This window comes from Pezoporus occidentalis, unplaced genomic scaffold, assembly GCF_034315485.1.
Source record: "Pezoporus occidentalis ecotype Australia unplaced genomic scaffold, CSIRO_AGI_Poc_V1 ctg20, whole genome shotgun sequence".
Lineage (NCBI taxonomy): Eukaryota > Metazoa > Chordata > Aves > Psittaciformes > Psittacidae > Pezoporus > Pezoporus occidentalis.
The window spans coordinates 5,683,573-5,697,067 of NW_026913856.1; the positions used below are offsets into that span (position 1 = coordinate 5,683,573).

The 13,495-nt window shown below is 39.3% G+C and overlaps 1 protein-coding gene across 1 annotated transcript in view; it reads left to right on the forward strand.

Annotated features, from left to right (window-relative positions):
- The window catches only part of PLCG2 (phospholipase C gamma 2), a 70,169-nt gene that overhangs the window by 39,489 nt on the left and 17,185 nt on the right, over positions 1 to 13,495 (forward strand). Inside the window, exons 14-23 of the mRNA XM_062618311.1 lie at positions 1,421 to 1,589; positions 4,245 to 4,349; positions 4,553 to 4,642; positions 5,623 to 5,801; positions 6,615 to 6,815; positions 8,000 to 8,119; positions 9,414 to 9,594; positions 10,906 to 10,974; positions 11,955 to 12,064; positions 12,900 to 12,996. Of these exons, the coding sequence (XP_062474295.1) occupies positions 1,421 to 1,589; positions 4,245 to 4,349; positions 4,553 to 4,642; positions 5,623 to 5,801; positions 6,615 to 6,815; positions 8,000 to 8,119; positions 9,414 to 9,594; positions 10,906 to 10,974; positions 11,955 to 12,064; positions 12,900 to 12,996 (1,321 nt within the window). The remainder of the gene's footprint in view (positions 1 to 1,420; positions 1,590 to 4,244; positions 4,350 to 4,552; positions 4,643 to 5,622; positions 5,802 to 6,614; positions 6,816 to 7,999; positions 8,120 to 9,413; positions 9,595 to 10,905; positions 10,975 to 11,954; positions 12,065 to 12,899; positions 12,997 to 13,495) is intronic.

Genomic DNA, 13,495 nt, shown 5'->3' on the forward strand with positions numbered 1-13,495 from the left:
CTTTCTGAACTTTTTCTATTCTAAAGCAAAAAAGTAATAGCAGAATAATGACATTCCAGTAGTTTTCATTATTGCCAAATGTGGGTCTTTAATAGATTCTGTTTTGAGGAAAATTCCTGTTATGTAACAATTTTCTCATCAGGAAGACAGTGAGGGCCGTAAAGCTATCTGCTTGCTTGGGTCTTTTGTTAAACTGATATGTGAAACATGCTGAAGGTTACGTCTTTTTAATGATAAAGTGCTACAAGTGACAAAGTTAAGTCTGTCAGGTGATGTTTATGTTCTCAGGGAGGTCTTAGCTGAGACAATGTAGAATTCAAAGCATGCCTCCTGAACTGATAACCTGGGTTTAAATCTGCGTCTCTGCTTTGCCTGTCTATAACTTGCACTGAGATATCTTTAGCATGAAAAAAAACACTGCCTAAAAATTGGGAAAATGATAAGGCTGTGGTGTCCTGTTTTTCCACTTTACCAGCTATACATAGAGAAGTGTTATTTTGTCACATGGGACAGTTTCTGCACAGGCATATTGTGTTAATGACAGCCGTAATATATGATGCATTATGGATTCAGACCCATCAGTACCATGAATGCTGTGTGATGCTTTCCCTACTTGCATTAAGGGATACGCTACCCAGAAGGAATATTGAAATATTTCCTGGATACAGAGACAACATTAGAAAAGCCAAAGCTCATCCAGAGATGAAATTGCTGAGGGCTATGAAGGACAGCAAGAAAGACTTCTGCAGTTACAATTGCAACAAAAGGAAGCTGAAGAAAAATGTGAGCCTGCTACTGAGTTGGACAGGAGACTTAGTGACTGGAGAAAGCTGAAGTATTTGATGCTTTCTCTGCCTCAGATTTCAGTACTGGGGCCAGAGCACATGCTGGCCAAGGGAAGTTCACAGAAGTAAGCTTGTTTAGGTTCAAGAAGAGGTTAATGAGGGAGTCTGGCTGCTGCCTTCCACTACCTAGTGGATGATTGTAGGGAAGATGGAGCCAGACTTTTCTCAGAACGCATGTGAAGGAAAACAGACACTATTTTAAGCATAGGTGAAATGAATTGTCACATAATGGTGCTTTTAGCCCTGAAACTGTGTCTGAAATGCTTGGAAAGAATCGTTGTTCTTGCAGATATTCAAATCTTGGCTGAACAAAACTCTGAGCAACCTGATCCAACCTAGTAACTGGTCCTTCCCAAAGAAGGGGTTTTGACTGGATGGCCTCCAGAGGTCCCATCTGACCTTAATAATTCTTTGATTGCACATCTGTTACTAACTGTTGTGCGTCTGTTCCTTTTGTCTTCTTGCTTGTTCTAAATATTTTCTTTGACAGGGTGAGGGAGGCTGTGTTTTTGCTTGCCTTACCAGTGGTAGCAAAAAGAAATTGTCTTCATTGACCTTTGTTTTCTCCATCAAAGATACCCACTCATTCTGTCAATTGAAGAGCACTGTAGCGTGGAGCAGCAGCGACACATGGCCAAAGTGTTCAAGGAAGTATTTGGGGATCAGCTTTTAATGAAGCCTGTTGAAGCCAGTGCAGATCAGCTACCATCACCAACCCAGCTGAAAGAAAAAATCATCATCAAGGTAGGCTCACTTTGTGTGCTTGTAGGTAAAACAAGAAAACAAGAGCAGGAGCCAGAAATACTACTTCTGGCTTCACAGCTTAGCTGTTCGTTTCTGTTGACGGACAACAAACCCCATGCTTTAGGTGTGTACTAGGAACATTCTGCAATATTGCACAGAATTCTGTAAAACTGCATATTAAAGTGCTTGCTATTGGTTTTCTTTGAGTAAGTGTTGCTAGTTCAAGTGCCAGATTGAATGTCAGCTCTTTCCTAAAGGTCTTCCAGCTCCTGAAATGCTGTTGCTAAAATTTCAGGAAGGATTCACTGCTGCAGGTGCTTGTCATGATCTTACACAGTGTGGTCTGCTTAAAGACGAGTGAACTATGTTCTTTAATAGAAAGTTAATTAGTATTATTAACTTTTTTTTTCCCCCCAAATAGTGCCTCTTACTAAAATAAAACCCATAGTACTTGCAGGTTGCACAATTAAGTTGTCAGAATTACTTGCAAGCTGCAAAAGTTAATGGATGTTTACTAGCTCAGTGTGATTTGTGAATCTGATAAAGTTCAACAAGACCAATTGCAAGGTCCTGCACCTGGGTTGGGGCAGTCCCAAGCACAAGTACAGGCTGGATTGAGAGCAGCCCTGAGGAGAAGGAATTGGGGGTGCTGATTGACAAGAAGCTCAATATGACCCAGCAGTGTGTACATGCAGCCCAGAAAGCCAAACACGTCCTGGGATGCATCAAAAGGAGTGTGACCAGCAGGTCCAGGGGGGGAAGTCTCACCTTCTACTCCGTTCTCACAAGACCCGACCTGGATTACAGCATTCAGCTCTGGGGTCCTCAGCATAAGAAGGACATCAACCTGTTGGTCCATGATGATGCTCAAAGGACTGGAGCATCTCTCCTGTGAAAGCAGGCTGAAGAGAGTTGGGTTGCTCAGCCTGGAGAAGAGAAAGCTTCAGGGAGACCTTAGAACATCTTCCCATACCTAAAGGGGCCTACAAGGAAGCTGGGGAGGGACTTTTTACAAGGGCCTGTAATGATAGGACAAGGGGGAATCACTTTACACTGGCACAGGGGAGATTTAGATTAGACATTAAGAAGAAGCTCTTCCCTGTGAGGGTGGTGAGGCACTGGCACAGGTTGCCCAGAGAAGCTGTGGCTGCCCCATCCCTGGCAGTGTTCAAGGCCAGGTTGGATGGGGCTTGGAGCAACCTGGGGAAGGGAAGGTGTCCCGGTCCACGGCAGGGGTTGGAACTGCGTGAGCTTTAAGCACCCTTCCAACCCAAACCATTCTATGATTATATTTAAATATGCAATTTATGAGCCACTTGTGAAACACACGGGTGCTCCTGTTAGAAGGCAGTCACTGTTAGACTGTCTAGGCAATACAGATGTTTTACTCAGTGCTGTTGTGTTGCAACACGAGGCAGATAACCAAATAAAGATCTCTCAGTTTGAAAGTTTTAGTAGAACTTTTCACAAAGCAAAAGTCAGGTGGAATGTGTGGGCTGCTCATGATTTCTTTAGTAAAATAATAATTACTTTTGTCTCTGCTTCTGTTCCCCAGCTTTTATAACAGTACTGCATCCTGGTTATCAAACTTCTGAACAGATGAAATAAGGGTAGATATAAGCATACAGCTCTTAAAGTAGCTCTTAAATCTGCCTCTTAAAGTATGACTGGAAATAATAGCACCCCACTATAAGGTACAAAAGTTCTGTGCGTAAGGTTTTGGTTTTTTTTTTTTTCCCCTCCAATCTGTCTGTTGTTACCTTGCAGAGCATAGAGGGGAGTTGGATAGGCACATGAATAATAACATGACAGATCTGATTTAAAGGGAATTACAAACTAATATGAGTCTTCACAAGAGAACATCCATATCATTCTGTCCTGTCTAAAATAGTGTTGAAGAGCCCTTACGTGATTCAGCACCTGCCAGTAAGCCGACTGTATTGTTTGGCTTTAGTTTGGAAAATGTCAGTAAACAGCCAGAGGCTACTCCTGCTTCAGGGGCCTGTGGGTTTTTTTCAGATAAGCCTGTCAAGTTGAAATCTACCTAAATTAGGTTATGCAGAACTGAATGTAGTTGAGAACTACTAGATATGATTAATCCCATCATTAACTGCAGTTAAGTGTTTGAAGTTATTCTCAGCCCCTTGAGCTGCTGTTTTTTATGAGCTCTCTCAAGAAAGCAGAATTTAGACCCTCTTTTCATAAAGTATTTCCCTTCTGCTCAGTTTTTGTGTAGAACAGTGAATTCCCCATTCAATCTGAATTCCTTATCACTTTGTTTTCGGTTTTGTTCCTTAAGTCCTGTTCTCTGCAGAGGGATTCTTGTTTTAGCCTTATTTCTTGGTATTTGTTACTTCACATTTTCTGTCCTCTGAAGAATGGTGAGCTCATTTCAAACTAGTTGTTTCTTCATTGTTTGACTGATACCTCCAGTAAATTTTTAACCTTTAATTCCAGTGCTGTTGCATAAAGCCTTGTGGAACAGCTGTAGTTATGATAATCACAGAAGGTGGCTGTGAGGTGGAGAGAAACACTTCCTGTAATATTGTTGTCTGTGTATACTGAAATATTTTGACCGATTTTATATGATTCTATGTGAATGAATATGTGTGTTTTGTTTTGTTTTGGTTTTTTTTTGGTTTGTTTGTTTTTAAGCACAAAAAACTGGGGCCAAAGGGAGATATTGACGTGAACTTGGAAGACAAGAAAGAAGAAAAAAACCAGCAAGGAGAACTTTACATGTGGGACACAATAGAACAGGTATCACTTATGTGACATTTGCTGCAGTTTGTTACTAGGTTGTGTCATACTGGAAATTTATATTAATTTTCTCAATATTTGTCAGTTGAATGGATGTGAATGAGGGGAAGAGGTATTCTGTTTATTGTTACAACTAGTTTTGAAATGGTGGTTGTTGAGTTTTCTTCTGTCTTGTTAATGGTTTTAATATCTCTCATTTTTAGAAATGGACTCGGCACTACTGTGCTATTGCTGATGAAAAGCTTTCATTCAGTGATGATATCGAACAGAATGCTGATGAAGATTTAACAAAGGTGATGACTATGTTTTGTTATTTAAGCATGTTCTTTTTATTTACTCAGATTATTTGAGTGTCTAGAGATGCATATTTTTTTATGCCAGTGTTGAAATTGTAGAGGATGTGTGTCAGATAACAAGTGTATGTGGAGAGAAAACCCTTTTAAAAAGGTTTTTTGCCACTGTACTCCAGTTAACCCTATTTTTAATAAAAGAACATTTTCCCTTTGCTAATTTGCAAAGAGGAGTACAAATACAACTGTATTTAAATGCCAATGCTGCTGATGCTTGTGCTGGCAATCAAAGGCTTTATATGCCTTTGTCTAGACATTATTGCGGTTCTCAAACTAGACAGAATGATGAACTAAGGTTTGTTGTGTTAGCATTACAGCACACCTCTTGCACAATACATGTTCGTTTCACGTTTGGAAAGTGTTTGTCATAGGTAAGCGTGTATTACTTGGCTGTTGTGCATGAGAAATATGAAACTCAGTAAGGTTTGCAATAGCAGTGATGTTCAGGGTCGTTTATTATTCTGACCTTTTAGGTTTCCATGCATGTTGTTATGTTGCTAACATACATGTGCATGCTTCATAGTTCTCTGCACATGCACAGCATTTTACCTATTCACCTAGTTGTTAATATCAGTAAAATAATTAAGGAAGGACACAGATGAATCCTGGGAAAAGCTGATTAGAAACTGTAAATAAGCAGTAGGTTTCTTTTTTCCTTGAAAATATATACTGTTATTTGCATTGCTGCATTTTTTCAATATTTGAATAACTCTAAAATTGATCACTGCTCCAAAGAAATGGCTTGACTGGGGAGTAGAGTCAGGGGTGACTATGAAGGTGATTGGCTTGTTTGTGGAAGGGGAAAGTGCAGGGCTAGGAAGCTGAATTCTAGAAATAGTAGATTGTTATATCAGTAATAAGTACTTTGTTTCAAAATCATAAAATTAGAAATGTACTGTAAAAACTCTTATTCTCTGGTCTAGGAGGTGAAACGTACTGAACTGCACTTAAAAGAGAAATGGTTCCATGGGAAAATGAAAGAGGGGAGAACAACTGCTGAGAAACTGCTTCAGGAATATTGTGCTGAAATGGGTGGCAAGGATGGGACATTCCTAGTTAGGGAAAGTGAAGCTTTCCCTAATGATTGCACCTTGTCATTCTGGTATGGTGATTGTCATAAAAGTTTTATGTGGGTTTTGTTTGGTTTATGGCATTGTACAAAAATGTGTGTATTTTTCAAGTACACATTTATAGCTTAGAGGAAATATGAATGAAGAGTTGTTAAAATTACTATGTTATTGATGATATTGTGAAAGACTACTTTCTAAATGAAACTTCAGTCTTAATATCGTGCATTTTGGCAAAGTAGGGTTTATTTGAAGTGTTACAGTTGACAAGAGAGGACTAAGTTTGATTTCCCTCTCTCAATCTCCAGCTTTTCTGGTGCTCAGTCAGGATATAGGATTTGTTATTTCTTCAGGGCTAAAATTCAGTCTTTAAGTTAGGGATAAATTACTGGTTTCTGTGCTGTAAAGGTAGTCTCATGAGTGTACCTTTATTATCAGAGATTGATCTTTTTAATGAAAAGATTCTCTAGAGGGAAAATAATAAAGAATTTTGGGGTGTCTGTGGCTTTATGGTAGTCTGGGTTTGTTTTTTCTTCTGGTTTGGACAGTATGAAGAATAGTGTATCAAATTTATTTCTGACCAAGAGAGCTGTTGGAGCAAATTTTGCAGGGAATAAGTGTATGCCAAATTTAAAGCCATTGTGGGTTGAAAGTTACTGTTTTCAATCCTGTAATATTACTTGTCAGGATTTTTGTTGCTATTCTTCGAGTTTTTTATGAGATGACACAGATTTCTTCCTCTTCACAAGCTCACAAAGTAGTTGGCCAAGAACAGGTGAGGAAATGCTTCGAAAGAAGAAAACCTGTTATAAAACCTCTTTTCCTTATGCCTCTCTTCATTGCTTTAGGAGGTCAGGTAGAGTCCAGCACTGCCGGATCCGATCTTCGAGTGATGGGGACACTGTGAAATACTACCTGACGGACAACCTCACTTTTGATAGCATCTATGATCTCATTCAACACTACAAGGAAGCCCACTTACGATGTGCTGAATTTGAGCTGCGCCTGACTGATGCTGTCCCTAATCCCAGCCCTCACGAGACTAAAGAGTATGTATAACAGAAGGCAAGAACCAGGGCTGTTATGTCAGGGTCCATTGCATTGTTTTAGATGGTCTTTGATTTTTGCATAGAAAATTCCCCAGATTCAGGAGCACACCATTGCTTGTCAGATGTCATAGGAACAGGCTTCCCTGAAAGATGCTAAGATCACCGACTTTGTGAGAACCTGGTACAACAGTTGACTAGCAGCAACTAGGAAAATCAGTGAGAGCTGTAATGCCAATTCCTCCTTTCTCAGCTCTGTGTTCTACAGCACCCAATTGGTTGGCTTGGACATTTAGAAGTTGGCTGTGGCCTGACAACTAAGTAGTCATGATCTGTGCCATGTGGAAACTCTACTACTGGGGCAGTGAGCCCAGTTTCGTTTTCCTGTTCCCGCCCTCCACCTCACCCCTGTCGCAGTTGGTTAGGCTGAATTCGCCCCATGCTGGTAGGAAGTAGTACAGCTTGGAGTTTATTTCCAACAGGCCTTTGCCTGCTGTAGATCCTGAGCAGAGCTTGCTCTTGGTTGCTGACAGTGTAATCACTGCCCTTTGTTCTGTTTTCTTTGCAATGAGAAAAAGTAAATCTCCTTTGCATGTTAAATACTGATCTGTGACTTTAAACTTATTTTTTTGCTCCCCTGCCCTGAGATTTGGGAGTCACTGACCACCTATAGATAACTTTGGAAGCCATTGAGAGAGGAGAGTATTTTCAAGTTGGCCTTTTCTGCCTTTCTGTATGAGGTTGAGATGTACTGCCAGTATAAGTGGCCATAACTTCACTAAAGACTCATTAAATCCAAGATAGGTGTATCCCTACAGTGAAAAAAAACAAAAATACAAACACCTGGTGTTTTCTTCTTTATCTGTGTTTGGGGTTTTCCTTAAATCTACCATGTCAAAACTGAATAAACTACTGAAAACTGAATGGCCTACTGAAAGGAAGAAATGCAGATTTATGATTTCAGACAGACAAGGTGTTCTGATATGTTCTTGATTCTTTCATCCAAAATAAGCTGCTGCATTACAATGTCTTGTAATAAGCTGCTGTCACAGGTGGCAAGATGGAGAAAATCTAATGCATAATTTTTCTTGTAATATTTGAACCTATTGTTAATAACACTTCCTGATATTCTTACTGAATGGCATTGGGCAAGCTTTGTCATCCTTTGTCCATTTTAACTGTTGTAGTTGGTACTATAGCAACTTGAGTCGGGGAGAGGCAGAAGACATGCTGATGCGAATTCCTCGAGATGGAGCCTTTTTAATTAGAAAGAGAGATGAACCTGATTCGTTTGCCATGACTTTCAGGTAAGAAAAGGCAGATATGACTGCATTACGTCGTAGCACAATAGTGTTCTGATTTCCTTACTTAAAAAATAACGTGGGTGGGTTTTTTGTTTTGGTTTGGTTTATTTTTTTTTTTTTAGAGTAATAGAATTCTTGCTTTCAAACGTGCAGTAATTAGCACGGTTGGTTTATATAGTATGGGGATGTATACAAGAGTTGCTTTGTGACTGGAATAAACCTTTATGCTTTTATAAAAAATATTTGGGCATCGACTGTCCCTTTCTTCTAATACAGAACTGTGCATGGCTCTTTTTTTCTTCCTTGACGCTCCTTAGTTCAGGGTGCTATTCTGAAGTTTTCTTTGGTGCTGGTTCAGCAGTGATTCTAGGTCCTTATCCCCTGGAAATCCTAACCCATCATGTAACTGACGGAAATGAAATGTTGAAATGAAATTGTCACTTTTATTACCAGGGAATATACTTTTGAAATTGTGGTTCTTGGAATAACGGTAATAAAATGTATAGCAATGTGGTGTTCTTGATTGTGCCTTCAAATCAAATTGCGGTTCTCTGAAAATGTCTATTTCTGCAACATATAAAATTGGTTTTGAAAAAATAATACTTTTTCCTCTTATTTGCATGCCTTATTGTGTATTGAAGGTGTCCAGAATTCCCCAGTCCCCTCTGTACTTTGGTTTGAAGCTTTCTGCTGTTACCAAGGTGGATGTTGAAGTGACTGGAGCTGCAGCATCTCAATAAAACCATTTCACAGTGGGGAAAACAAGAAGCACCAAAACTTCAGCAGCTTGGAAAGGATACAGGGGTCTTCTGTGGGTGGGATGGTTGCCAGTGTTTCTACTGTGTTACTGTTATCATAACAAGTACAAATCTTGTGTTCAAGCACAAGAATTTTTTCCTTTCAAAATTGATTCCTGCAGTTATGAGAGAGATTATAGGGAAGAGACAGCAAATCGCTTTGAGGGGAGTGTGCCTGTCACTTAGGGGCAGTGGAGCATCATCGTCATCAGGACTCTTGATCATTTGTGTTCATGTGAAGGTGACAGATTACCTATGTGTAGGGGGGAAAATCTAAGCAAAACATGGATATGTTTCAAGGCCGTGTATATCACAGAAAAGTGAGAATGTCTTTTTGTGCATTTAATCAGGCAATTGAAACTCGAATAAAAGAGACTTTGGAAGAGGAAGAAATTATTTCATGTGATTCAGATGCACAAAGGCATTTGTTCCAGTTTACAGCACTGGTGCTTTCACTGCAAGTACCAGTACCTCTTACAGCACCTGCACTTCTTTCACAGAGCGGAAGGCAAGGTGAAGCACTTCCGAATTCAGCAAGAAGGTCGTCACTTTGTGCTTGGAACCTCGGCCTATTTTGAGAGTTTAGTGGAGCTGGTAACGTACTATGAGAAGCATCCGCTGTACAGGAAGATGAAATTGCGTTACCCGGTAACTGAGGAGCTGCTGGAGCGCTACAGCGTGGTGAGTGATGGTCACAGTACAGTTGCTGTAATGTACTGAGTCTCAGATCTAGCGGTGCTGGGTTTGAGTCTAGCTGTGGCAGATGCACATAGTTTTCTTATCTGTGAAACTGAGGTGGTTATACTGACTTCTCTCAAGAAGGTTTGAGATATGTGAAGGAAAGAGCTTCACCTTTGGTTACAGGTCAACTCTTGCCTTCCTCCTGGTTCGATTAGCAAACGGTGCTCTGTGAATTGGGGAATTGTTGCTCTGCTAAAATGAGTTTTTGATAATAGCCTTGCCTGCATTTGGCCCTGCCTCTGTTGCTGCAGTGGGCAGAGATCTTAAAATGATCGTGCAGAGGCCAATTGCTAAGTATTTCAGAAGAAAAGGAAGTATTCTGCTGTGCCTCTGGCTCTGGATGAGTGGTGGCATTTGCTTCACCACAGTAGAGCTATCTCACAGATGGCATCCAACTGCCTTCTGTGGTAAAAAGTGAGAGGTACTTAGAAAGCTCACTTTTTGAGATACACGTGAAGAAATCTCCCTGAGACATACTTGCCTCTGTCCATAGACTGAACTAGGAGCCTGGATAATTAGCTTAGAATAGATGCCTACTTTCTGGATGGACATGTTTCCTGATGAGAGAGGTTTGCTGAGGTAACTGGCTTTTGAAAAGCCTGAGATGACATCTTCTATGTTCAAATATATGTCTGCAGGGACACGTTAGAAAAGCTTCAGGGAAAACACCTCTGTCATGTTTGAGGAAATTAAAATCTGGGCTTTTATTTTTTCTGGGAAGACAAAGAAGGATTGAAAATATTTTAGACCTCAGGATTTTTTATTATGTTGCCTATAGCTAAGGTTCTGCATCCTAGGATCAGGTCCAAATGGGAACTCAAGGAGAGAACAAGATTAAATATATGACTGTGTGTATTGTTTTAGAATTTTTATCTAATAGTGAAACCAGCACTGGGACTAAAGTACTGTAACACAAAAATCATAAGCGTAGGTATTGTCTTCCCTGGTTGCACATAGAAGGGTACTCACAATCTCACAGCTATTTGACTGATTAAGAGACACGTTTGTGAGGTATTGCTGTTTCATTGTGCTTTACTGTTCATTAAACTGAGCCATAGACAGATTAAATAACAAACTCACATTCAGCTATATGCAAGTATAAAAATGAGCGTAACAGGTGTCTTGCTTCCCTCCTCTTCTGTTTGCCTAGGTATTGTCAAAAGGTGGTTTCAGTAATGAATGCTCATTCAGTACTTCTATGATTTTTGATTCTTGTAACTTCATTTTTTTTCCCTTTCTTCCTGTTTTTAGGAAAAAGATATTAACTCCCTTTACGATGTCAAGATGTATGTGGAACCCAGTGAAATCACCCCTACAGTGGTATGCTTAAAGAGAGATATTCACACTTACTGTAGGCTTCTGAGATTTATGAGACTTGCTTGTTGATTTCCTGTCAGCAGTAAAGAAAAGAATTATTGAAAGCGTTAGGCTGCTTGATTTATGGGGGACAGGACAGCAGAAATTTAAAGGGTGTGACGCTTTTCTAGCATTTCTTTAAAAGTTGTACCCACATGTTCTTATTTATATGCTTTCTGTATAAAAATGGTGGCTTTGGTTTATTAATGAATTATTAAGGTTTGTCCTCCTTTAGGATATATATGTTTTAAAAACAAGTGGCACAGCGAATGTCTACTTATCTCTGGGTTTTATTATGCCCTGCCAACTTGTAAATTCCCATAAAAATTTGCCTGCTTGTAAATTTTGTTGGCTGTAATTCTTTTTCGTCTTTTTGGCCAGTGAATTTGCATTGCCGCTGAAGAATTTGGGTAGTAGTAAATCCAAGATAAAGAAATTGCTTGTCCTGCTAAAACTGCATGTCTTCCTAAAGGAAATGTGACCAGCAGGATAGCTGGTGTGGTTTGGAAGTGGAGGCTTTGTAGGCACCTAAGCCTCCAGCCTCCAGCTGTGTATGAATACATGTAATGAAGATAGAGGACTAATATTTCATTATGTGGTTCTCCTTTTTCCCCCCTTTTTTTTTGAGTCTGTGTGTGTCTTGCAGTAATTATGTTACAGCACTCATAAAAGAAAGATTCTTTTTTCCTTTTTTCCAAGCTGGTAACTTGGAAGAATAGCATTTAAGTACCATCACTTGCTACCACCAATAGATGTCACTCTGGAACTTTTGTATTTTAGTAGTGTGTTTTCTAAGCTTCATTACTGAAAAAAAAAAATAAAAAAAAAAAGGATCCAATCCCCTTTTTTAATTTTTTTGTTTGTTTGTTTTAAATAAGATTGCATTATTGATTATTTTATAACCCATCCCCCTGGATAACCCCTTTGCTCTGTTTCTCTTAAAGCCTCAGAGAACTGTGAAAGCCTTGTATGACTACACAGCCAAAAGAAGTGATGAATTGAGCTTCTCTCGAGGAGCTTTAATTCATAATGTCACAAAGGAAACAGGAGGCTGGTAAGGACAAAGACTCCTCGTAGGAGAACTCCTGGTGACTTCTTAGATGGACTTAAAAATTGACCTTCCAGTAGTAGTTTTTAAAAGATTTTTATTGTCTGATTGCTCCTTTCTGACTGTGGCCTTACAAATCTTAATGCCAAAAAAACCAAACCGTCATCCTCAAGTCTTCTTTCATGTCCTTTCCATTTTTCTATCCTGCAGCAATAACCTCAGCCTGCAGAACCTCCGTAGCCCAGTGTATCCAGTATTTCTCCTTTACTACATTAATCCTTCCTGAACACTTGTGTATTCTGGGAAGTCATGCATCTGTTACCATTGACATCATTGCTCTGTTTCTACCCTTGATCTGTTAAGTACTTCTCGGGAATCAAACCCACCTTTTCTAGTTCTCTGTACAGTCTCCTTTCATAAGAGGTTTTCTTTCTTAGAAGGCTTGTAAATTGCTTGGAAAGCTTGGGAATCTAATGTTTCCCTGTAGTTTCTGCAGGGTAATCAACCACATAATAGTATTTTTAGTACTGGAGGGGGAAAAAGCCTCTTAAGTAATTAATTGCAGTTTACAATAACTGTAATCCCTCTGAAATAGTCTGTTACTACAGTTAATGATCACTTTGTTAGAGCTTTTAGCTACTTCATCACTTATATTTTGGTGATAGCCAGCTAGACTGTCACCAGTATGGGGTTATTAATGACCAATTTCTTGAGGATTATTGCTTCATTAATGGCCTATTGAAGCTTTTGAACTATGGGAGGTTTTGTTCATGTTGTGAACTATGGGAGGTTTTGTCGTGTGTGTGTATATATATATACACACTTTCCTTTTTAAATTCAGGTGGAAGGGGGATTATGGAGAAAAGGTCCAACATTATTTTCCATCTAATTATGTTGAAGACCTGTCATCTGAAAACTCTGCTGAGCTTGAAAACCAGGTGAGGGTTAAAGTTTGTCTGCTCTCTTACCCTAGAAGATGCTGCCTGCTGGATGTGCAAGTCTGCTTTAGAGAATTATGACTCTGCATGCTGTGTTTGAGAGAACATGAAATAAAGGAATGAATGTGCTCTTCACCATTCTCTGAATGTTATTGTCAGAACACCCCTTGTAAAAAACTACTTAAGGAGATAGCTGCTTTGGTGCGGTGTTAGGAGGTTATAATGGTTTCCTGCTAATGTAAATCATACCAGTTCAGAGTTTTCAGATACTTTGGCTAAACAATAACGTACCTGAAACTTTTAACTAGTTTGCCTGTATAATTACTGCTTTAATATTTGAAATAAGAAAACTATGTGTAAAACCACATCTTAATAGCCATTTCACACTCCATTATTTTTATGCATAACTAACCCTATACTTTTTGTGAAAAGTAGCTAAAAATCTAGTGTTTGACAAAGTTCTCTTCAACAAAAGAAAACTCCACAGTAATCAGTTTTT